The sequence below is a fragment of the Papaver somniferum genome, unplaced genomic scaffold (genome assembly GCF_003573695.1).
Source record: "Papaver somniferum cultivar HN1 unplaced genomic scaffold, ASM357369v1 unplaced-scaffold_132, whole genome shotgun sequence".
NCBI classification, from domain to species: domain Eukaryota; kingdom Viridiplantae; phylum Streptophyta; class Magnoliopsida; order Ranunculales; family Papaveraceae; genus Papaver; species Papaver somniferum.
Window position 1 is genome coordinate 22,883,232 of NW_020622381.1, and position 25,850 is coordinate 22,909,081.

The window sequence follows — 25,850 nt, forward strand, 5'->3', positions numbered from 1 at the left end:
TTAGATACTTCGAACCACAATTTTTGGGGGCTGCTTGGGATGATTCAGCTATATTACATAAAATTAGTATGAGATTAATGTAGATTTACATGAGATTAGAATATAACTAAGATATGAGTTTAAATGAGATTGGATTAGATGTATATGCGCGTTCATGCGGTAGTAATTCCACCATGATATGCAACTACCCACGATACTTCGAACCACAATTTGGCCATCCCATAGTGGCATCATAATCGCCAAACTTCTGGTTTTGAGAATTCTTGCCCTTAGCTACACACCCTTCTTGTTGTCAAATTCCCATTTTACAAGGTTTCTTCTTTTATCTTTTTACCAGACATTGTATTGTCTTACACCTTGGATACACCGCATTCTATTCTTTCTTACACTCTTTAGACTAAATTCAGAGGTCCCAATGTCTGATCCGAGGAATTGATTTGTCAAGCCCTAAAAAAATCTCTTCGAGGTTTGAGTATTATCTCAGGAAAATCTCTTATCGGAATTCCATAACGTTGGTACGAAGATCTTCGTCAAGATCTCTTCTGGTGGATCGGTGATTGAAATCTGTGATTATCGTCTTTCTTTGGATTCACATTTCGTTTGTTGTTAGATCGTTCATTCATTATCGATTTAGACTTATAGTAACAGGAAGTATATGAAATTGCTAACTCAAGATCTGAAGTCTCTGTCAGATTTGGGTTAGATGATGATGGATCAATCTGGATTTGATTTGGGTGTGTTTGTTGGGGATTTGGCTTTTGACGAAGATTCAAGCCGGTAACTATTTCTTGGTAAGAACCTTTTTCATCAATTTCTTTTGGTCATCATTCTAACGACTTGAAGACGGATTTCTTGTGCAGCGATGATGTCTCATTGGAAGGATTAGAACAGGAATTAGAAGAGTGTAAAAACGACGATGTAAGTAACTTGAATGCATATTCTTATAGGTATTGCTGAAGTTATTATTCATGTTTTTTTAGGTTTTATTTCTATCGGTAGTTAGTCTGCAAACTGATTCAAGTTAATGAAAGTGTTAACTTTAGCAAAATATCTTTTCTGATGCTGGCTTAGTATGTTGCATACATGTTTGGAAACACTTGGTTGCTACCACCACTTTCTAGCTACTCCATTAGTTGATCATTCTGTTGTATGCTTGACGGTTTAGTTGATAAACCTTATGTGTATCTGTAACATGGACACAATTTATAACTTGATGATTTATTTCACCCCATTATCTATTGTATCTAGAATGTACGCTACATTAGTTAAAATTTCCTGCAAACAGTTAACTTTTGTGTGAGATTTTAGGGAGATATTTATTAAATGTGTATGATTGTAATTTGTGGATCGAACTATTTCTGGTAACTATGATAGCTTCTCCCTGTGTTGCCTTATGTAGTAATGTTACTAATTTTGTAAATTACTTACCATACTTGTTTTATTCTTTCTTGTTTCATAGGTAGTGGCAAATATACTGTCCAAAGGGACAAAATTGCGAGAATACGCGAAGGGGGTTGAGAATGATGTGCGACAAGTGGAATTAAACTCCATTCAGGTTTGGTTCAGCCATCTTTAAGATCTGACACAAGCAGTTAAATCGCAGTAATAGCTTACTTATATTGATGCTCTCAATAAATGAGTTGTCCAGCTTTCCAACAATTATGAAGTCTTTTGGGTGACATCATTCCTGTTTCATCCATGCAGGAATATATAAAAGAGAGTGACAATCTAGTCTCTCTTCATGATCAAATTCGTGATTGTGATAACATTTTATCACAGATGGAAACTCTTCTCAGTGGATTCCAGGTATCTCACATTCTTATACATTACCTTTCCTCACTTCTATTCTCTGTACTGAAAATCAAAATCGTGTATTCATGGTACTGCATATCGATGGGTCTCAGTAATTTTGCTAGCATAATTTGTGGAGTGGAACTGTAAAAGCGGAGTATAACATAGTAGACAAATTCATCGAATAAGTTCCTGTGTACACATTGTTCATGATGTAATTTTGAACATCAGTCATTAAGAATGTTCATGAATTTTTTTGCACATTGCTTTAGTTAATTAGCTGCAAGTCTAGAATTGCCTAAACAAACCAACTAGTCATATTTACTACTTCTTTTAATCAGTTAGATCTCAAATGCACAAGCTTTTTCAGTAGCACAGTAATAGATATTTGGACAGTACCTAGCTTGGTCCAAGTTGCTCGAAAAATCGTAGTTTTATACTGGAAAAAGGTGTTATTTAATTCCTGACGTTCTAGTTTCTAACCTTTGCATAACTTTTGCTTAATGCCTATAACCAATTGAAGTTTTGTTTGGTCGGTACCAAGCTTTGTTCAAGTTGCTTGATTAATCATAGTTTGATCTGGAAAAACTGAAAAAGGTGTTACTTAATTCTCGACCTTTTAATATTTAACTTTTACATAACCTTCGATTATAAATTAAAACGCTTAAAACCAATTGAAGTTTTATTCGAAGACATAAGATTCAGATAGGAACAAGCTTCCGGATGTTTACTGAATCATGCATGAGTTCTTTAACTTGAAACCATTTCCTGTTGGATATTGGCTTGATTTTTAGGAAACATCAGTGTGATTTCCTAAATCAGTTTTTACTGATTTTTGGAATGTGTTTAGACTTCTATCTAAACAAGGTTCCCTATCTTAGCTAGTTTGGATTTCCTAAATTAGAGTAAAGCTTGGTTTCCTATTTGAAGTATTGTAAGCCTATAAATGAAGACATAACCTTTAGGTTATAGGTATCTACATCATCTACATCAATATTGTCTAAACCCTTAGGTTGTAGACATCTCCTCACAAAGAAGAGAAGTAATCTCTCCATTAGCAAGATGTAGATCCTCTCATGAATTTGGGGCTGGGAGAGTCGGGGGAGATTTGAAGGTGAGTTGAGAATGTGAAGAAGAAAAACGGGTGTTGAGTGTCATGTGCATTGTGTATTCTCTGATATATGAAGTAAGTGAATTGCTGCCCGTGGACGTAGGCCATTGCCGAACCACGTAAATCTCTGTGTCTTTTGTGTTTATTGTGCATTAGCTTCCGTTGTATGTGTAGTTTTTCGTTTCTGATGCCGGATCCTGGAATGCCTTGAGGAACAATATGAACCTTTCGGCACAACAAATTGGTATCAGAGCCTAGGTCTAGGTTCTTGAAATCTAGGGTTTGCTCGTTTGAATTGGGTCAGAAACGGTATGTGAAGATATCAAGAAGATGTCAAATTTGAAGAAGAACACAAAGACAAGGTGACGTTTTTTGACTGAAATTTGTGGTAGAAGAATCGTGATAGTTCTGAAAACTTGTGGTGAAGATTGGTGACAGTTTTAGAACTATGGTGCAAAGTTGTAACAGTTTCGTCAGAAAACGTGGGAGGATTTGTGGAAGAAGACATACTTGGAGATTGAAGTAAAAGCCTAGAAGAAGATGCATCAATAGGCATGTTGTAGAATCAAGTTATGTCGATTTGAAATCAAAGTTACTTTGGAATTCAGAAAATCATTGTATAGCCTCATGTGAAGAATCATGGAAACAAGATCGTTTGAATTGCATCAAGGTGAAGAGGTGGATTTTCTGATTTGACAAACACCGTTTGAAGCATCAATTACTCATATACGAATGTATTTGAATTATTTCACAATCGTTGATTGTTGATTGATACACTTTTGAATTTGAAGCTCTACATGAAGGGAGGATTTGACGTTGGAATATTTCTTGAGGTATAAACCCTATGTATTTTGCATAGCTTCGGGTAAGTATTTCCATAACCTTGTTAACTAGTTTGATAAAGGTGTTTAGTTGGTTTTTTGGTCTTTACCTCGTTTGTTTGAGACTTTTGTGGACTATTTGGGAATACATAGTCAGTTTTCCGTTTGAATGTGCTTGCTTTGCAAGCCAAGTTGCTAGGAAACAAGAGTATCATGTTTGAAGTACAAGTTGAATGGTTTGTACGCTGGAAAAGGTAAAGATGCAAAAATCGAATTTGTCAAAGATCCTTAGAATTGTTCAAAGTACCAAGGGGAACGATTGTGAATATTACCGGTTGTCATTAGTTCGATCATGTCCTTGACATAGTCGAAGGAATCGAAGAATAAGTTAAACTCAAGTTTGCCTCAGTTGCATGGTGTAGCGAGGATTGCAGAAATCTATTAGTAGGTTTCATGTGAGAATTATCGACCATTTGAATATCTTAGTGTTGTGAGAGCACTAGCGGAGGGTTGTTAAATTCTGGTTGAAGAGTTTGATTTCACGAGGAATTGTTTGAAGCAGCTAGCTATGAGCATGATCGATTGAAGACGCGGTAATTGGATTTCCTATATGGAGATATTGTGTGTGGTGGAGTTGTAGTTTCTTTGGCATATGCACCTTGGGCATATGATTGAAGAAGGGTTTGTTTGAATGTGTTGAGTTTGAAGCTTACTTGTAGAGTTAGCTTATGAGCATTGAATTTCTGCAAGCTTTTGTTGTTTACACAACAATGTATGAGCAGAATTTTTTGTACCGTTGAACACCCCAAATATGGTACATTTTGAATCATCCACTCGGATGTTTGCAGGCACCTCTTTGATTTACTGTTTTTAAAAGAGGAGCTAGGTGGTTTGTTACGTTTGTTGTTTTGATGATATTTGATGGAGAATGAAGGTGTTTACCTTTTGAAGTCATCAAGTTGAAGAAGTGCAAGACCGTGGTGGAAAAACAGGTTGGTCATGTGGATACATTACGTTTTTTGAGGCGAAAACTTGGTTGCAAGAAACAAGGTATCATTGTGGCACTTCACAATTATAAGGTACAATACTACATGTGAAGAATATAGTTAAGCGAAGAAACCGCAAACTATTTGAAGAATGTTGTATGTGAATTGAATTGAATTGAATTGCTTTTTGTCATAGGAAAAAGCATTGGAAAATAGGAAAGAAGTTTCAAGTTCAAACGTGGATGTTGGAACATGAAGATCTGATGTTGATGAAGAATATGTGGAAGTTCTCGAGTGTTTGAATGTTTATGTATCATGTACATCCTCTAGGGAATGGTTTCTGACTTTTAGGAGTTGGAGTTTGAAGTTGAAGATATTAAGCATTCGTTTGAAGTACTTAGGTGCAACTCGAGAAGTTTGAAGTACTTAGGTGCAACTCGAGAAGTTTGAATAAGAATCTAAAATCCATTTAACTCCGTGGGGTTTAAAGTTGTTTAAACGGTGGAGTATTGAAGAAGTTTTCCAATGCTGTTGCAGTGATGAAAGGATTGAAGAATGAAAATCTATATTGCTGAATATGGAAATAGAAGCGTTAGATAGTGCGTAATCTAATACATTTGAAGACTAAATCATGCAGTTAAGTCATGAATTTGAAGAACGCAGAATCATGCAGTTTAGGATTTTGCGAACATTGTGTGAAGGTGGAGAAAGAATCAGGCTTGGAGTTGAAGTAGAAAATTCTAGTTTTTTGAAGATATGAAAATATCATGAATATCACCACATATGAAATATTGGAATGTGTTCACACAGATGTTTGGGAACTTACAAAGACTGCTTTGTAAGGTATGAATTATTTCATCTTTTGAAGAGAACTTCGTCGGTATGGGGGTACACCATACAATTGGATGTGATGAAATATTGAACTCCGCATGTAAAAACAAAGTGTTGGAATTTGAAGAAGTAGGATGGAGGAAGAGCTCAAATTTGACAAGTGAAGTGGTGAGTTGAAGTCAAAGACTATATCCTACAAGTTGAAGCAAATGTGCAAAGAATTGAATCTTGCAAGTTTGAACAATATGTGCATGTGAGGATCTATGAAGTTGAAAACGCGTCAGGAATTCATAGATAGCTGGAATTGTTGAAAAATCAGCAAAGTTACGAAAAAATTGATGATTTTTAAGAGTGGCCATCTTGAACTAAATCAATGACTTACGTTTGCAGCATCTTTAGGTGCATTAGTATGTTGGTGTCTTTAGACACAGTTGCAGCCCTGTTATGGGATTGAATTTGTGAAGCACGTGTTGAAGCACATTGCATCCTTAAAAGGAACTTGAAACACCATTTGGTGTGTTGGTGTCGGTTGACACATTTGAACCTTAGACAAGGATTTTGGAAATTGTACCAGTACAACGTTTTCGGATGAATGAAAAATTGAAGCCCATTTGTGGGAGTGCAGCATCTTTAGGATGATTGAAGTATGAAGGCATCATTAGATGATTGGAGAATTGGAGCCCTATGAGGGATTGAAACATCTTCGGATGGGTGGCACCTACGGGTGAGTGAAGTATTGAAGTCCTTTTATGGAAGTAAAACATCTTCGGATGGTTGGCACCTATGGGTGAGTGAAGTATTGAAGTCCTTTAGTGGAATTGAAGCATCTACGGATGATTGGCACCTCCGGGTGATTGAAGGCAGTAGAATATGAAGGCGTGGAAGGTGAATGTCGAGATTTCATGCCAAGGTGGAGAAATCAGAGAATAGTGAAGTTGAAGTTGTCCTGGAAATCTTGCCAAGGTGGAGAATTGTTGGGTATTGGCTTGATTTTTAGGAAACATAAATGTGATTTCCTAAATTAGTTTTTACGGATTTTTGGAATGTGTTTAGACTTCTATCTAAACAAGGGTTTCCTATCTTAGCTAGTTTGGATTTCCTAAATTAGAGTAAAGCTTGGTTTCCTACTTGAAGTATTGTAAGCCTATAAATAAAGGCATAACCTTTAGGTTATAGGTATCTACATCATCTATATCAATATTGTCTAAACCCTTAGGTTGTAGACATCTCCTCACAAAGAAGAGAAGTAATCTCTCCATTAGCAAGATGTAGATCCTCTCATAAATTTGGGGCTGGGAGAGTCGGGGGAGATTTGAAGGTGAGTTGAGAATGTGAAGAAGAAAAACGGGTGTTGAGTGTCATGTGCATTGTGTATTCTCTGATATATGAAGTAAGTGAATTGCTGCCCGTTGACGTAGGCCATTGCCGAACCACGTAAATTTCTGTGTCTTTTGTGTTTATTGTGCATTAGCTTCCGTTGTATCTGTAGTTTTTCGTTTCTGATGCCGGATCCTGGAATGCCTTGAAGAACAATATGAACCTCTCGGCACAACATTTCCCACGTGCTTATTCAGTTCGTTTGATCCCTTGAATGTATTCATTTAGCTTTCTCATGGTAATTTGTTCGGTTGTGTTGTACTAGCTTCTTTCTTTTTTCAGGCCTACTTCGTACATTATAGTTAGGCAATGCGTGGTTTCTTTTTGTGATGTACCTTTAGATTCTTATATCTTTTCTAATGTATTATATCGTTGTTTTAATGAGATCCTATCATATGAAATCACTAACAGTAACAAAAATTTTGTGCTAGGGAGAAATTGGTTCCATAAGTTCAGAAATAAAAAGTCTGCAAGAGAAGTCCATGGATATGGGTCTAAAACTGAAGAATCGCAAGGTAGTTATTGATTATCTTTTTTAATGTTTATGCTTTGTTGTGGCCTGAAATGAAGACAAAATGCATGAAATTGGTACGAATTTGCAAATCCAAACCGTCATTAATTAATTCATGTTTTCACCTGGTCCTCGCCAACAATGTTGAGTTCTCATGTTGATGTAGTCATAACTCACATCAACTGACCTGAGACTTGGACCTGATCCAGTTTGCTAAGGGTATCCACAAATATATCTTGCTTTCAGGCTTCAAGCAAATTAATTAGCTGTGAACAAACTGGTTGTTTACAGCTTGATGGGATATCATGAGATACCAATTGAGGTTTATGAGATACCAATTAATTAGAGATTTGTTGAACTGACATACTTCCCAGTTCATTCTAATTGATCTGAGTAGATCATTTTACACAGTAGGAGATCTTCTGACAATATCATGGTTTTTCTATAATTCACTTTTTTCTTTTCTTGTCTCTGCTTTTAATAACATACAATGAAGGTGTGACTATGCTTTTTACAGGGGGCAGAGGTGAAATTAGCGAGGTTTGTTGAAGATATCATTGTTCCTCCAAGGATGGTAGACATAATAGTGGACAGCGAGGTAGTTTTTTTTTAAAGCTCTATAGCTTCTTTTTTTCTTCTCTCAGAAATTATGTTTATGTGATCATTGTCTGAGATTCCGCATACATGCTCACGCCTAACGATTCATATACATGTAACCTCCGCATAAGAATACTCTTTATAGAAATAAAATAACCTTCATATAAGAATAAAAGTTTCTTTGGTCCCAACTTGGTGTGATTTCCGTGGATGTAACCTTTCTATAAGAATTATGTTGTATGGTCCCAAGGTAATTCCCATATAGTAGTTCTGCTGTATTATTGTGTGTGACTTCCTTTATTTGTGCTTTCCTTGGTATTTAGTGAGAACAAACTCTGTATATAAGAATCTCGTACTCAAGTTGTGGTCAATATCCTTAAATTCTGTCCGAGAAGAAGATATGTCACCTTGTATGAATGAAGAATCTGATCTGCTCCCTTGTTATTTCATAGCCATTTGCCATGACAGACATGGTTTTATGATGCAGGTTAATGATGAATATATGAGAACTCTAGAGATATTGAGTAAGAAGCTGAAGTTTGTCGAAGTGGATACAATGGTCCAATCTTCAAAAGCTCTGAAAGATGTTCAGCCTGAACTGGAAAAACTTCGGCAAAAAGCAATTTCAAAGGTTTGGTATAAAAGCAAGGATTCATCTATCTCAAATTTTCATGTCATTTAGAACTTTGGGAAAAAGTAGGTTTTCAAAACTCGACGTAACTCTAGGGTCTAGACCAACTGTCTTCGTGACTTGAAGCATACTTAGTTTTTGAAGAGGAATCATGCGATGTCTAGTGAGAGTTAAAGATGTTATGATAAAGTATAATTTGTACACCAGAATTCGAGTATTACAGTGTTCCATAATGATGCATACATGTCAAGCCAATTCATGCCTCCTATTTCTGCTCCACCAATGAAATATGAAAATTTCAAATGTTGCCAAACCTCTTAGTTGATAGGACGTGCCTTAGTTGTTCGAGCATATTTAGAAAGCTAGTACTGGCTAGGTATTCATGAAGTTTATGGCATTTGGCTCACTAGATTTGATGTTGGGCCTGTTGTTTAGATACTGTCCATCCAGTTTACAGATATTTCACTATCTGTGATCTATGAACTTGTTTACAATTGAAACTACCAGAATTTTCTGTTAAAATGATAACTTGATTTTCACTTACAAAAATCATGATTTGATATATGTATCCGACTTTGACTTTTGCATAGGTGTCAGAATTCATCGTTCAGAAGCTTCATGCCTTGAGAAAGCCCAAAACGAATATCCAGATCCTTCAACAAAGTGTCCTTCTAAAATATAAGTAAGTTTTGTCTCTTGAATTCGAACTAACATTGAGATAAAGGGATGTAGGGTTCTTTTATGCTTATCCTATGCTAAAATCCATATGAACTTGATCCGAAATAAACCTGAAAGAGTTGTACTGCTCTTTTGTTTGTGTAAACCAATGTTAATAGTTTAGATCGCTGAGTCCTCCTTGCAGTATCTGTTTATTTAAGTATATTTTTTTTTATCACCATCTCTTTATTTAAGTTCAATTGTTGGTGGAGTAATTCAAACATCTGTCCATTCATTTGTACCAGAAATAAAAACAAGCAACAGAAACGGAAAAAACTGCATGGAAAAGGAAAAACAGATATTTATTATACGGGATTTTGATTCAAGTTTATAGTAGTTAATGTTGTTTTTTGCCCACTAACATTTGTATTAACAGTAAGTCATTATCTCTTGAAATTCCAGATATGTGATAATCTTCCTCAAGGAACATGGTAAAGAAGTATACATGGAGGTTCGTGGAGCATATGTTGACACAATGAATAAAGTGAGTAATTATATATATATGAAAATCCTCTTCATGAACCTCATGTTGTTTGATTACATTCTGAGGAGGATAGGTGAATCTTCACCTAATGTTCTTCCAATAGATCAGGGATTAGCAGTGAGGATCAAGTTATAAGGTTCATTGATTTTGAGAATTACGTTGGTCTTCCATGGTCATTTCTCTGAGGAGCTCCAGTATCTTGTCTAATCATCAAGCGTTCAAAACACCAAAATTGGAAAGATAGCAGTCAAAGAAGTTTGGGGGATATAGATAGAAATCATTTTTAATTTATACTGTTTTTGGAGGTTGCTGATGACTCGATCTCTTTAATACTGAACCATGATTTTGCTGATGTTTTCTTATAGGGAAATAAATTAGCCTCATGCAACAAAATGTTATGTTAACTGTTGAAATTTTTTTGCTTTATTTTGCAGGTTCTAAGTGCACATTTTCGTTCATACATACAAGCGGTAGAGAAATTACAACTAGATATTGCAACACCAAGTGATTTGATTGGGGTTGAGACCAGGGCTACTAGCCTTTTTTCTATAGGAAGAGAACCTTTGAAGAACCGATCTGCTGTATTTGCATTAGGGGAGAGAATAAATATTTTGAAGGTCTTCTTTTGCCACTAAACTTCTTTCCCTTAATAGTTAATTTGGATTGTTTTTTTAGCTGTTGAATTTTCCTTATTATTGCACATGCATATTCATCTTGTTGTCACTCTTAAGAGAATGCTATTCTTACATCATCATCGCATCTTGCCTAGCCTTAGGGGGGAAACAGGTGGATAAAAAATTCAAACCTCGGTAGTCGCAAACACAAAATTTTGATGGCAATTATTTGAAAATAGACAGTTTTCCATCATTTTTTCTTTAATTATTAAATGAAGGAAAACTAGCTCTTCAGACAGTCATAAAGTGATATCTGTTTAGAAGAATCTTATAGTGGTCCATCATATCTAACTACACCATAGCTTCAAAACAGCGTCTCACAGGCTGTACGTGACATGGTTGCAGCCAAGATACTTCCATAACTGGCAGCTGATCTTCTTTAAATAATCATGTAGTGTGTTTTTCAATATATCAGGAAATTGAACAACCCGCGTTGATTCCACATATAGCAGAAGCCAGCTCTCTCAAATACCCTTATGAAGTTCTCTTCAGAAGTTTGCACAAGCTCCTGATGGACACGGCAACTTCAGAGTAATAAGATTTTATTTTATCTATCAAGTGTATAATTCATGATTCTAACATTTCTGGATCATATAAAAATCCTGACATTTCTCTCATCCTTCAGGTACCTTTTCTGTGATGACTTCTTCGGTGAAGAATCGATATTTTACGAAATATTTGCAGGTATTGACCAGTATTATATCCCTGGTTCTTTACTAATTGATGTGTTTGTAATCCGAAACGTCTGGAAATCGTGATATTGATAATTGATGACCTTCCAATGTTTGTCTTCAGGCCCATTTGCGGTGATTGATGAGCATTTCAATTTGATTCTTCCGAATTGTTTTGATGCTATCGGACTAATGCTTATGATCCGCATAATTCACCAACACCAGGTATGTTTTGAGATTTTTTCTTTCAAGAATTCGCACTTTAATTGAAGTCCTTTGAGACGTGGTTCTTTAGAGATGTGGTTCTTAGCATGAGAAGTTTGGGCCACCCTCAAATCCAAGCTTTTGGTAAACTGAACATCTAGATAAGATTTTGTTTGGTTAACTTAATATTTTAGCACAGCAAGAACCATAATGTTCATCATTGGACATTACTCCACCGAGGCCCTAATGCTGGGGGATTTTAAAAACATTAGTATTCTTCTGAACAGTTTAAGTTGACTCAAAAATACACACTGGCTTGTGATTAGAGGCCATGTTGTGAAAGGCGCCCTAGGCGCTCGCCTAGGCGTGCAGGGGCGCCTAGATAATAAAACGCCCTAGACGCAAAAATGTGTCATATTTTTATTTTCTGGGCGCGGGCTTCTTAGGCGCGTCTAGGCGAGGCGAAGGGCTTGGCGCCTAACCCAGTGCCTAACACAACATAGATTAGAGGAGTTGATAAGTGCTGATTTAGTTTTTTAGCTACGGTTATGGTTTTTGTTACTTTGCCCTTGATGCCATGATTAATGGGATTCTTTTTCAGCTCATTATGTCTCGAAGAAGGCTTCCATGCTTGGACTCGTATTTGGACAAGGTATGCCTTCCTGAACAAATTCAGCTGTATTGGTTTTTCATTTTGTATAAGGAGGTGAAAGTACCAATGGACTGAATTGGGGTATAAGATGCTGAGCTTGGCCATAGTCGACCATTTGAGTCGCTGCAAATTTGAAGGTGGGGTTCGCATTACACGTGGCGGATAAAATCTCACTCACTGTGAGTTTTAGGCTGTAGGTGCTGCCCCCACCTCTAGGTAAAAGGCTTGCATCGGTTTAATTGTTGGTGGTACCGTTTTAGCATATTGTAGCTGTATATAGGTACCCTCAGATGTGAAAGTTGAGGAATTGTTCTCACATACCTTCCTGGACACCCTATAGACAGACTGTGCCTATTAAAGTAGCACACCAGAAAGTCATCCACTGACCTTTCACTAGCCACTCATTCTAATAATTTTCTTGCAAATTCCGTTACTTGTTTTACTCGATCACTTCAACTGGTACAATTTAATTTGAACAGATCAATATTTCGTTATGGCCTCGGTTCAAGATGGTATTTGATATGCATCTAAACAGCTTGCGTACCGCCAACGTAAAGACACTATGGGAAGATGATGTCCATCCACACTACGTTATGAGGCGTTATGCTGAGTTCTCAGCTTCACTAGTTCACCTCAATGTCGAATATGGAGATGGTCAGGTTAGATAGAGTTAATTGGTCATTGTCAGATTATATTCATTTGCCCGACCATGATTATCAATGAGAGTAACCATACTTATCTCAATTTTGTACCTGCAGCTTGAGTTAAACTTGGAACGTCTGAGAATGGCTGTTGATGACTTGATTAATAAGCTCGCTAAAACATTTACAAAGCCAAAGTTGCAAAGTGTGTTCCTTATCAACAATTATGATATGACTATTGCTGTGCTGAAGGTGGGAATATATGTTCTGTTTGGATACCCTTTTCCCGAACAATCTCTCTGTTCAGTTGAATATGATCATGACTTTGATCCTTCTTCTGAAACACGTTACAGCCTCCCGTGTATACTTTTCTAGTGCATGACAAGCAATCTGCTCCCTACACACCAACAAACCTGGAAGGATTGCGTATTAGTCTGACCAATTAGATTATCCATTTGCTAGGTTTCTGTCCTAGACCTAAACATCTTTTTTAAAGAAATGGATCTAACCTGAGAGTGCCCTCTGCGTCAGTGAAAGTTAAGGCTGCCACATGAAGCTGGTTAGACTTATCTGAAGGCATCAGGGGAAGAATTGTGTGTTTCAGATCATTATATGATCTGCATGTAATTCAACTGCCTCCTCGGATTCAAAAAAAAAAAAAAAAAAAAAAAAAAAAAAAAAAAACTCCAATTGCTGAACTGCGGCTGTATTATCAATATTTCTGTTAAGCTATTCTTATTGTATCTCCAAACTAATGTAGGAAGCTGGTCCAGAAGGTGGCAAGACACAGATGCATTTTGAAGAGCTTCTTAAGAGCAACACGGTCACTTTTGTGGTACAAACCAAATCTTTAGCTTCGTTTAATTACCTTGATCATCACACTGACTACATGTCTTACTAATGTTATCAACAAGAACTGACTACTCAATTATCTGGTTCAGCAAAATCTAGGTTACCTTTGTATATTAAGAAATATTTGTTTTCAGAAGTGAGTCATTGAGCCTGAAGTGTGATGAATTTTGTGGTACAGGAAGAATTATTGCTTGAGTATTTCAGTAATTTAATCAAGTTTGTGAAGACTCGAGCTTGTAAGTATTGGTTCAATTCTTGTAACGCTTTTCCCATTGAAGGTGATTTGCGAGACTTAATTTTGCCTGTTGCTGTCCAGCCGAAGACCCAAACTCTAGCTCGGAAAAGCCCATATCAGTCTCTGATGTTGAGCCACTTGTGAAAGACTTTGGGAGCAGGTGGAAAGCTGCAATAGAGCTAATGCACAAAGATGTTATAACTTCTTTTAGCAATTTCCTCTGCGGTATGGAGATCCTTAGAGCTGCCTTAACTCAATTGTTACTTTACTACACGCGGCTTTCCGATTGCATCAAACGTATCCCTGGTGGTTTGACATTAAACAAGGATCTGGTTTCCATCTCTTCAATAATGTATGAAATCAGGAAGTACTCGAGAACTTTCTAGGTTCTTAATTCTTGTACAAGTAAAGATGATTTGTTCGTACAGACCTGGACTCTAAATCAGTGAAGCATTAAAAAGTTCTGACAATATAGGGTTCCAACATTTCACTGACATTGTTAATCATTTACCCATTTGTTGTAATTGATTGTAGGAACTTATATTCCCTCGACCTCCAGTACTATATGCAGTAGAGACTTTATAATGTGTTTTGCTTCAAAAAAAATTTACAATGTTTTCCTCGTTGGAACTTTGCAAATTCAATTTCACTTTTCTTTGATATTCTACCAGGTACCAGGTAAAACAAAATGCTGCTGTTCTCCTCTTTTAAATTTCCTCCCTAGTCTATCTGTGAGGGAGCAAACCCTAATTGAAAAAACAATTGAAGAGGTGTGTAGGTTTGATGTTTAGGTCTTTGTTTGTCAAAGAGCCCGTGATTTTAATTGGTCACTCATAAGACTACTGCAAATTGAGTGCACCAAATATCCAAGACGAGGAATCTTAAGTTTTTTTTTTTGATCAATGAGGAATTTTAAGTTGGCGTGCTTGGAGGAATGATTTTTTTTTTTTTAGATAAGAGCTTGAAGGAATGTAGAAAGAGCCACTACACAAGTGTATTATATGCACTTAGTTAAGCAACTTGTCATAGTTCGTTACAAAGCAAAGCAAAAAAAGAAAAGAAAAGATGCAGGCATGGAAAAATTCCATTTTCCTTGTCTTTCCAACACCAGATGAGATCAACAAACAAAATCGACAAAATCCCCCTTTCCCCAACGACAGGAGCACCTTCTGCCGATTTGTAGTCGTCATCTCAGCTTACAATTAGCCACTATGGGACAGGCACTGCTAGGTCCCAGCCACACCTTCCTTAATTTATATACCCACTAACCATGAGCAAAGAGAAAGATGGTACATAATGAAACCTAATGCCACCATCACAAGCATCATATTCGGCCCCAGAGAATGATAAGAAAGCCTAAGTTGTAGGTACAGCAATAGTGCATCAATATTTAAAATATCACGTGCCTTACCATAATTAGCCTTTTCCTTTCCAAGAAGAACGACAGATTGGATAACTTGTTCGTGTAATTAAGCCTGCCCTGCTACTGAAGATTGGTCCTCAGTTGTAGCAACAGCAACATCAGAATCTGTCTTGGTTGATTTTACATCACTGTTGACTGGTGGGAGCTTTGCCTTGGGAGATAATCTCTTGACCTCTTCAACTGTGTAAATGAATATCTTCCTTGCCATGCCACAAAATTCGCTGAAGGAAAAAAGAATCACGTCAAAAGTTAAAACAAAATAAAGCAAGAAACTCTCGTGAATAAGGCTGACTTTAAGTAGCTCTTTGCCTGATAAATTTGCCCCCCATTTAAAAGTCTAGTTACATGCAGGCAGTATGGAGGTTATTTGAACTTACTGCCATGGGTCGTCACCAACCATCATCATGTCATCCTCGTCATCTGTGTAAACCACCTGCCATTTCTTAGAGGGACCAGATAGTTCACCTTCGATGCTAAACATCCCCTCAAGCTTCTTGAGAAGGTCATCGTAACAATCAAGCCGTGTTAAATCAACAGCTCTACCAACTGCAATTCCTTGCATGTGAACCTGAAAATTTACAAAAGTCCGTTTGTCACATCCACCCGAAAACAAAAGTATCAAACTTATCAGTAAGGTAATTCAGATTACCAATATATTATATGATAGAAGAACAGATAGGATGACCAGACGAGTTTAAGAACGTGTAACATGCTTGTGCAGTTCAATGGAGGTATATTCAGATTTCAGATGTAAATGTAATACTAATAATAACAAGGCTAGTATAAGACACATGGAAATACAAAAACTTATCTAACGAGTACGATAAGATACAGAAAATGATCTGTAGGGATTGCAATAAAACATTATATATATTATAGGAGTCCATCGGCAGCGAGTTTCACCTTGTGGGAACTTGTGGGACAAGACATTATATACATTATAGGAGTTGGTCGTATCTTGTGAAACAAAACATACTAATGCCTGTAAAAGCTCCATAACATCAATTTTCACATTGTCTAGGATTATAGCTTGAATAAATGCATTACCTTTGTGCAGCTCCGAGTTTGCCTGCTTTGCATCTCCTGAGGAGACCTCAGGCATGATTTCTCAGGGTCACTGCTCAATGCCGGAACATCACATCTATTAGCATTTGACGGTTGCGATTGCCGGTCAGACTCTGCATCTAAAGATGGCTGATCTTCACCAAGGCCAGGTAACGATGCCACTACTGGAGAACTCTCCTCCATGTTAGTGTTATCGACTAGCTGGATCCCAAATAGCCTGTAGCCGTTACTGGTTTCTTGTCGCTTTTCAACAGACTCTTTGCTAGGTACTGAAATGAAAGAGTCTGTTAGAGTCTCAGTCTGGTTAGACCAATACATCGAACTGCTGGACAATGCCAATTGAGAATTTCCACTAAATCCGCGGCTGTTTGGCTTAACCAATGGAGAGAAGGGGGAATTTGAGTTGGGTGATTGGTACATTTCTCGCCCTCTTTGTAGTTCAGAATGTGAGAAACTTGAAGGAGACTCAACTGGAGATTTCCACATACCTATGCATATAAATAAACCATCATTCTAAAACCATTGTTAGGAATAGATATAGATGGCGCACGATGCACTAGCACCATGAGGACAAGTATCTTACCAAATACCGAAACATCTGGAGTTGGTGAAGGTAATCCTGGTGACCGAGCTCGTTTGTTCCTTTGTGCTGGCTGAGAAGTTGGAGGAGCAGCTGCTACGAGTGGCTCCAGTTCCCATGGTGAAACTCTATCTGGGCGTGGGATGGATGAAGGTTCATCCCATTGTACCTGGATATGTGGATAAGGATGAGGCAAGTCAACTATAGGTAGCACTAAAATGGGGGCAATGGAAGTAGGATACTAGGATATTACATCACAATGATCACACACTGAAAGAAAGAAAGAAAAATCAAAGATTTTGACAAGATCATGATGTTTGAAATTCTATGCTTTAATTCCCAAAAAACATATAGTTGACTGGTCCAAATTCCCGCTGTAACTTGAACCCAAGACAACCTAATCGAGGAAATCTCTCAAGCTGCTGGACTTAAGGCCCAGGCCCAGCAACTAAACCAAGACCACAACGTGAATTTAGGATCATGTGTTTACCCCATTTAACAATTTCAAATTGCACATAGTGTTCAAGACCTCATGACATTTATGTTTGAATGACCGGATTTAACATTGCAGCCAAATTAGACTAGTAAAAGTAAAGCATATATATAAACTTCTTTGATTTGCCGATAAAAATGTACACTTTCTTACCTTTAGAGATCTCCATTCAGAATCCGTCCACCATTGTGATGCATTTTCTCCAACACCCACTATGGTACCACTAAATCTATCCATTCATAAGAGTTAAAAGCAAATAACCATCTTTTTCTCACAATGTCAAAGTAAATAAGAAGCTGGCAAGAAAATCTACCTTCTTTCAGGAGCCTCCTCACCCTCGAATCTCATTTTAAACCTCATCCCAACAGAAAGCTTTTGTTCCCGAGCTTCAAGATACTTGTTGACACTAACAATAAATTCGGAGCGGCTTGTTCTGTCATAATAGAAATGTAAGTTTGATCCTTTCCATTAACGGCATCAAAGATTCTCAAAAGTGGGAACAATAATAGAAATGTATATTTTCAACAATCCAAGTGCTATAAAAAACAAATAGTAATGCTTCATACATGGGAACTCAAGAATCAAACTACTAAATATCTACTACTTGGACCAGAAATTCATTTTAGCATCTAAGATTATATAAGATTGTTCCATGGTAATGAACGAACTTTGATCTCTGTAGAACTCTGTTCGGCAAGATTCAGCAAGCTAAATTCTTTGAGGAAGATGAGGATTTTAAAAACTGACAGTAATAATACTGACAACCACGCTTTTAAATGAGACCAAATCTCATACCTTGGTTTATAGAAGACGGAGAAAAGTGTTCCGGTTGCTATGGCATGAGATGCGGTAGCGAGGACCCCGAGATGCATGCTGTGGCTGGATATAACAGAGGATGGCATATTACTAAGTTGCCTCATCAGCCTCCTTACCCCGACACGCAATTCTCCAGTTTCACCCCTAAAGAAGTTAAAATAAAACAAATTATAGTCAGGGAAGAGGACAAGGATACTGCGTTAACTTTCAACTTCATCTGAAAAAAGTAGCTGACCTAAGAAATATAAAAGCGTCCCCAGCTACTAGTCTCTTGGAACTGACAAACACACTCCACCCAGTTGTAAGCAGATGGCGCCTAGGTTGTCCTACAAGTAACATTTCACTTTCAGTTGCTTCAAACAATAGAAGGTTAAGTAAAATAAGACTCTTTTCTGCAGAACCAGAAACAGTTAAGGACAACCGGATGCGGTATGCTATCATCTATCTTCCACCAACAAATAATATATCATTAACAAAATGAAAAGAAACATGCGGGTTCATGTCAAAATGTATAAATAAATAACTTTGTAATATGATATACGACTCCAGCAGTAATCTAGCATCACTAATCAAAGAAGAACAACAAAAAACAGTAGAGCCGTAAAAGGTTAAATATAGCCAGATTCATTGACACTGGACTGGACTGGTTTTAGCACGGACATAAGCGTATCTAGCAACTAAGCGTTCAATAAAATGACCATTTTTAACATCAAAACTGATAAGCAAGTTGCAAATAAGAAACCAAACCTCGAAAAATATGACGAAAATGCCATTCATTTCCATGCAGATCGGTTGCAACCAATTCTTGCCAAGGTGGTTGTTGGGACATATCCTGGACAACGAAGAAGAGATGGGAGTGATAAGAGGCCAGGTCAGAATAGTGAATGTTAGCTTAGGTAAATATTGATCAAAAAACTAACCAGTGGTGGTAAACAATCGTCTGCATGCCTTCGAAGGACGGAAAATCCACCATGTGTGCTTGTGTCAGAGGCGGTAAGTGTCTTGCAAAATGAATGGACTACACACCTTGATGGTTCAGCAAGCGGAGGATCTGGGCTGGTAACCTCACCTTGCTAAGGCATTAAATAAAAAACGGTAATACAAAATAAATAAAAATCAAGGAGACTAGAATTGTAGCTAAGCATCTTAAAGAACAAAATGTAATCCTACGCACAAAAAGAGAGACACCAAGAGATAGAAAACTCACATCTGATTCGGGAAGAAGAGTTATCTGGGCATAAACCTCATCTGTTTCAGACTCGGCCTATAGTTACAACGAAACACCGACTAAGTGAACTAGAAATGACAGAACAAAGGAACTAAGATTGTTTTGTATCATGAAAGCTAGTAAACTCATAAGTCTCATAACACAATCTTACCCGGAGTTGAACATGGACTACTTTGCAGAGGATCTTAGATGGAAGATTGAATGAAGGCATCTGCTTGTCCAGCGGCTGAAGCGTTGATGCCTCAAGCTGTACAACATACAAGAACAAACGCAAGAGATCCATGGATCATTAATGTGGTAAAATTTATTCCAAAAATCAAAAATAATACAGTTAAAACAAGACTCTTTGATGAGTGTATCTGCGTGGAGATATTACAAGTCTTTTGTGAAGCGCATGTAGAAATGAACCAGAATGAAGTGATAGGAGGAACTTGAGCATTATTACATTAATAAACATCCTATGTCCCCTCCAAAAAGACAGATATGTGTAACACGCACGCAGCACAATATTGAGTGCAACTAAACCAACATCTACTTCTTGGAAACATGCATCACTTACGTCAAACTCCAACCAATTAGTGATAAACACAATATATCTTCAAGCTCCCTTAATGTTAATCCTAACAAATTATATCATGAGAATGCATATGAGTTGAGTCCTAAATGTTTGGTGCGTTCCCTTTCAGAGAAACACATAACAAGCTCAACATACCTGCTCCATGTGACCCTGAGGAAAGTAATAAACACGCTCCCCTTCACGGGGTACAGTGACCAAGGGTCCAGCACAAGCGTGCCAGAGCTCCCTGTACAGATCATCACTAAGGGACCCTGAAAAAGAAACGCAAAATATAAACAAAACCTCATGCGCAGAATGAGAAAAAACAAATGGACAAACTAGATTATGCAAAACAAACAATATAAATCACTTTCAAATGGCATATTGGCTAAAAGAAGCTAAAGTCCAGATTACAGTGTAAGTCTAAGGTTTTAAGTTTATTCATACATCTTCAAAAATTAATGCATATTTCCTTTGGTAGGCAACTTCAATCCTATCTTCAACCTAACGAATGCGGTGTAACAAGCTAAACAAATGCATGTACGATATTGCCACCATGTGAAACCTTTTTTACATATTAGTCAGTATGTCAAATCAAACCCAATACAAGATACAAAACACCAGAAATAAGCCGAAGAACCACCAACTTAAGAAGAAGAAAATGTAAGGCAAGTAGGTGGTCTTTGACACCCCTTAGATTATCACATAATCAAATGCAAGATTTATCTGTGATCCTTGAAAATAAAAATGACGTTAAAATCCAATTGGTTTAAGAATGAGATTTAGCAACAACTAAAAAGAAAATTAACAATGATCCATAACTTAATATGCTGCACAACGTGTTGGGAAAACCTGCCTCGAAAAGACGTCTATTCTAAAAAGGGCATATGATATAAATTATAATAAACAGGCGAACTCTGTTAGGTTGGGTGCTGCAAGGGTGTTGGTCAATTTAATTTCATATCTTTTGCCAAAAGCACTCACCTAAGTGAAGCATGTTTACAGCAAATCTATCTGTGAATTAGTCTCATTAGCTTTCATTTGGGACGTTCAGTGGTTGCAAAGATACGCTAGTATTTGACATACGGGTAGTAAAAATTAAAATTAAAAATTTAATTTACTGGTAAAAGAAGAAAATGACGGCAGTTTTTTCAGAGATTTTCGGCTGTCCATACCGTTCCAACTCACGTTTGTAGAAGCTAAGTGTGACTATTTCTATGAAATTTATGCCAGAAGGGTTTTCTTTGAAAAATGAAAAATCAAGTAAACATGTTTCAATTAGATAATGAATCAGTGCGAAGGATCAAAAGAAACCAAAATATTGCTTCATCAATCATTAACTGGGATGAGAAACAAGATACCTTAAGTTGGTTGCAACAGTAATCATAGAAGCGTAAACATAGTTAATGAATCCAGTAACAATGCATAATCTATCAAAAAGCTAGATCGTCAAGTTCTCAACAAAAAATTCTCTTCCTTAAAGAATAAAATCTAAAACACCATATAAAGGAGAAGATCCTGACCTTGATTACGTCCATCAACAGATGAAGAATGATTAGCCGGTGCGAGCGCCATTATAAATACCAACACTAATCCCCTCCGCTCTTCTCAATTTGCAAGGACTGTTCACAGTTTTCACAAGCAAAAGAACACCAAATAATTGTCCTCTATTGATCACTTCAACTACCCCATTCTCTAACACACCAAACTGAAGAAGAGAAAACCGTACCAGATTCAAGACTTTTAATCCTCTCACCAACTACAAAATTAACTTCTCCAGTACTCAAATTTGCAGCACCAGCCAGCCAAAAGTTTAATTCTCCAAAACAAAAGTTTGTTACACAATGTCCTAAAAATGAAGAACGGTCCCAAACATAAATGACAAAAAACAAGCAACCCAGGTACTAAACACTAGTCACCCTTTAATGCTCAAAGTTGTCTGACCTTTAACAGCAAATGAAACCTCCTTTGTTCAGGCACTGAAATACATACTATGCATCTTATCCATAAGAGATATAAGTACATCAGTAAATAATATGGTAGCTCGATCGGCAAAGAATCTCAGTTTTTGCCCTAAAGAGGACAAATCCCAAATACGAGTAGTAAACAGTACCACAATTAGAACAGCAAAACCCCCCTAATTATCCTCGTTTCACTGCTGAAGATACTAAGCAAAGTAACACTAAAGCTGAAATTGAACTAAGTACAGTAAGTATACGAACTTTAGATGTTTCAAATCACCTGCTTCAATCTTTTTGACATAAGATCAGCTGAAATATCCAACAATTTCCACACAATTTGTCCAACCCGAAAATCCAACCCCCGATACAACTTCTCCCCGATCGATTCCAATTACCCCGCTACCAAATCCAAAGAATTCAATCAAAAACACTCGAAATTGAGAAATCCAATTTCCCGATCGCTAAGAAAAAAGATATAAGCAACCCCAAATTACCTTTTAAGAAAAAAAGAAACCAGGTAGATTAGGGTTTCTTCCAAACACAAAATGAAAGATCAAATCGATTAAGTTGACTGAATTTGAATTTTGATTTCACCACCAAAATACTGAATTACAGTAGTCTTCTTCTTCGTTCTGATGAAGGAGAGAGTGCGTAATGCGCATACACCACCAGTTCTTGTTTACTTTTCTTTTTTCTTTTTTTTTCTCCGGTTTTCACTATCAGACAGACACAGAACTAAAGCGTGCCCTGAAACCCCTACGAGTTTCCTCTTTCAAGTGCATTGAATTTCATTTTACTTCATTAATTAATGAATTAATGTTAAAATAATGTAATTAAAAATGATTAAAGCATCCTTAATTACTTGATTACCCTAGTGATGATATAATTGTGTGCATAAGAGTTAGCAAGGCTTTGAATGACATTTCTGCCCTTGTTACTTTAAACTTTGAAACTTGGAACTTGGGAAATCCAAGGTTGGCAGTTTGGCACACTTGGAACTTGCAATCAACAAATTTATTAAACTTATCAACTGCATCGGAGTGAAACTACTCTACAAAAGTTTCATCGATTTTATCGGAGTCCAAAAGATAATTGTCAAAATATATGCCGGCAGCAGCAAGATTAGAGCATTTCCAATGATAGTGCACGTCTTGTTCAACGGGGGACCTTCCAAAACATCTATTTTGAACACAACATAGAAAGGGAGGAACCCCAAGAGAGAAAATATATATGTGCTAGCCCGTTTCATTTTTCTCACGAAATTAGGGACAGCTCAAAATAATCAGGGCTGCTAAATTTAAAGGCAACTAGGTAAGGGAAGCCAAAATAACATATCTATAACTTCAAATGGATTCAACATCTACAACTGGTAAGCTAGTTGAACAGAACATCGACTCCCAATTTCTGAATGTTTATAAACAATCTGAGGTTCTATTCAAAGTTTTTAACATAGAAAATTTATCGAGGTGATTTTTACTGAACCTAATAATAGAAATATGGAAGGAGAAAGTGATGCTTCGGAGTTGAACAACCCCATCGACCTTACTAGCAATGGTTCAGGAAAAACCCACAAACAACAAGGTGTGTATTACCAAAATCTTAAAATCCATTTTTCAAAATTTGATGGGACTAATCGTAAAGTGTGGGTTCGCAAGTGTGAAAGATTTTCGTACTTCATGATGATGTCTCTCGGAAAGTTAATCTAGCCTTCATTTACTTCGAAGGGAAGGCTGATAAATAGTTTTTGATTACCAAGAAGGTAAACCTTTCATAACTTTGGATAGTTTAGTTGTTGATATTTATTTACGATTGAAAGATGTGGGCAATGATAACGGTATAAGTAGTTTTAATGAAGTGGCCCAACTCTTAAATGATGGAGAGTATTGCGAGAATTTTGAAAGTTTAAAAGTTTTGATGATTGCCAATACTCTAAAGAATATTTTACCCTAGGCTTTACAAGTGGGTTAAAAGATGAAATTTGTACTGCAGTTTGACTGTTTAAGCCAACAACTATTGCTCGAGATTTATTTTGAACTCGCAATTGGGGATATGAAAACTAATTGGGAGATAGAGGAAAAAGACAAAAACTGGATTCAAATATCAAATCAGGGTCACTCCTTATCTAAGTATTTTATATAATTCATAATCTACTCCTCATTAATCATGTTTAGTGGTTAATTAGTTATGTTAATTGATTAGTTTGAAAATGATTTATATAAATCTTTAGCATTTTGGAGAGATTAGAAGTATGAATGTTGGGTTCAAAATTTTTGGTTGAGATGAGTGACCATAGTGACCAAAGAGATGTCTCTGAGTCTTCAAAATTTATGTTGAATCTTCTACATAAGTAACTTTGGATTCACCATGGTTGCACCTGCAAAACATCCTGCCGGCATTGATATAACTATGAATACCATGCCGGAACAACCCAAACCGGCATGGTATTCATAGTTATATTAATGCCGGCACACCAACACAGTGTGTCGGCGTTGTTGTCCGTCGTCCATCCATGCCGGCATTTGTTGGAAATTTTCATAAATGTTTGCCACTACGCAGAGTTTTCGACTTGATTTTTTTTTCACTTGATTACCGGCGTTGATAGATTTCTATCGAGCATGCCGGCATTAAGTTACGACATTGAATGTTAGTTACCAAGCATGCCGACACCATTTTTCGGCATGGTCTTCATCAATTCCGGCATGGTCTTCATCACTTCCGGCGGTGTAAACAAATTTATTTCCGACATGGTCTTCATAATTACCGGCATGGTCTTCTTCACTACCGGCATGGTATTCATCACTTCTGGCATGGTCTTCATCATTTCCGGCGTGGTCTTCATGGTCCTCATCAATACCGGCAATGGTCTTCATCACTTCCGGCATGGTCTTCATCACTACCGGCATGGTCTTCATCAATTCCGGCATGGTCTTCATCAATTCCGGCATGGTTTTCATCACTTCCGAGTGTAAAAAAAAAAAAAGTTTTCAAAGTGGAGAATATTTAGGTTTCAAATCCCTAACCCTAACGAGAATGCCGGCAGTGGAAATGGAAATGGGGGATATGATTTTGTTTTTTGATTTTAAGTTATTAGATTTTTATTTTGATGGAAGGGTATTTTAGTATTTTCGCCCCTAAAAAACACCCCTTAGCAGACACTATTGGTTGTGGGAAGTAATTCATATCCCCCAATTAATTTTGATATCCCCCAATTGCGCGTTCTTTATTTTCTTGTTAGAATACAAGAAGCACCTGTTGATGCACATCTGAACAAGGTTAAGCAACCCCATACAATTTTTTTTCCTTTTTCTTCACATTTTTCAAACACTAACAAACCATCTATATATTTTTCGAAGTAATATTTTTCTAACACCAAACCTTTTGTTACCCTCTTCACCACTTTCCTAAGCTTAATTCCATTACGTTAGCCATAAAATGGCTTACACCTACACATATGAAGGAAAGATGAGAAAAAGGTTTATGTTATATTCAATGAAATATATAAGCCTGGACATTTATGCAGATTCAACAACTCTTTATGTGTGTCGCTATGAGGTTGATGACTTGCTTTCTATAAATGGGGAGATTGGGGAGCAAGAACCCGACCCAACCTACAGTTACAGACACTAATATTGAGATTTCTTTACATGTATTGACATGAAATATAGGTCATGACACTATATGAATTCCTGGTGTCGTAAATAAATCCTTAATCATGGTTTTGGTCGTTGTGGGTGGTACTCGCAGTTTCGTTGGTTCTTCTCTAACTGATAGATTATGTCAACCTACTGGTCCCATGTCAGTTATTATAGCTTATGGAGATGACACTATAAGAAAAAAGGCGCATATACGATACTTTAATGGGAGCTGCAAGGACATCATTAAGAAGTCGATTTGAGAATATTATCACTGAGGGATTGCGACATGGTATTGGGCGCAGATTGA

The 25,850-nt window shown here is 37.0% G+C and overlaps 2 protein-coding genes across 6 annotated transcripts; one reads left to right on the forward strand and one right to left on the reverse strand.

Annotated features, from left to right (window-relative positions):
• The first annotated feature begins 405 nt into the window (after nt 1–405).
• On the forward strand, nt 406–14,408 carry LOC113333075 (vacuolar protein sorting-associated protein 52 A-like). The gene is made up of 19 exons (XM_026579565.1): nt 406–777; nt 861–918; nt 1,460–1,555; nt 1,705–1,806; nt 7,349–7,432; nt 7,946–8,026; nt 8,513–8,656; nt 9,247–9,338; nt 9,776–9,857; nt 10,292–10,474; nt 10,947–11,062; nt 11,157–11,215; nt 11,327–11,427; nt 12,008–12,058; nt 12,538–12,717; nt 12,817–12,951; nt 13,460–13,534; nt 13,730–13,787; nt 13,868–14,408. The coding sequence occupies exons 1-19, from the start codon at nt 704–706 to the stop codon at nt 14,170–14,172; spliced, it is 2,076 nt and encodes a 691-aa protein (XP_026435350.1). The 5' UTR covers nt 406–703; the 3' UTR covers nt 14,173–14,408.
• Nucleotides 14,409–14,756: 348 nt separating this feature from the next.
• LOC113333192 (auxin response factor 1-like) lies at nt 14,757–22,652 on the reverse strand. 5 transcript variants are annotated; one of them, XM_026579708.1, is made up of 16 exons: nt 21,892–22,652; nt 21,677–21,796; nt 21,471–21,569; nt 20,104–20,219; nt 19,543–19,638; nt 19,371–19,427; nt 19,084–19,236; nt 18,911–18,995; nt 18,399–18,489; nt 18,143–18,307; nt 17,661–17,780; nt 17,501–17,576; nt 16,858–17,023; nt 16,257–16,762; nt 15,587–15,777; nt 14,757–15,430 (listed from the first exon to the last, which is right to left on the reverse strand). In XM_026579708.1, exons 3-16 carry the CDS (start codon nt 21,520–21,522, stop codon nt 15,256–15,258), a joined length of 2,049 nt encoding a protein of 682 aa, XP_026435493.1. In that variant the 5' UTR covers nt 21,523–21,569; nt 21,677–21,796; nt 21,892–22,652; the 3' UTR covers nt 14,757–15,255. The 5 variants fall into 5 exon arrangements, 4 of the variants coding, with proteins under 4 accessions (XP_026435493.1, XP_026435490.1, XP_026435491.1 ...); XR_003351831.1 differs by having other exon boundaries at nt 14,757–15,089; nt 15,198–15,430; nt 21,471–22,652; XM_026579705.1 differs by having other exon boundaries at nt 21,471–22,307; nt 22,403–22,652.
• Between the last annotated feature and the right edge of the window lie 3,198 nt (nt 22,653–25,850).

What these genes read in the sequence shown, in the direction of transcription:
- LOC113333075 (XM_026579565.1), top strand. Translation starts at nt 704, where the DNA reads ATGATGATGGATCAATCTGGATTTGATTTGGGTGTGTTTGTTGGGGAT. An exon ending in ATGTTGACACAATGAATAAA is followed by an intron (nt 9,858 to 10,291) that starts GTGAGTAATTAT and finishes TTTATTTTGCAG; the next exon opens with GTTCTAAGTGCACATTTTCG. An exon ending in GCATAATTCACCAACACCAG is followed by an intron (nt 11,428 to 12,007) that starts GTATGTTTTGAG and finishes ATTCTTTTTCAG; the next exon opens with CTCATTATGTCTCGAAGAAG.
- LOC113333192 (XM_026579705.1), bottom strand. Translation starts at nt 21,522, where the DNA reads ATGGCGCTCGCACCGGCTAATCATTCTTCATCTGTTGATGGACGTAAT. An exon ending in CTCAGGGTCACATGGAGCAG is followed by an intron (nt 19,639 to 20,103) that starts GTATGTTGAGCT and finishes TATGTTGTACAG; the next exon opens with CTTGAGGCATCAACGCTTCA. An exon ending in CTCTTCTTCCCGAATCAGAT is followed by an intron (nt 19,237 to 19,370) that starts GTGAGTTTTCTA and finishes TTAATGCCTTAG; the next exon opens with CAAGGTGAGGTTACCAGCCC.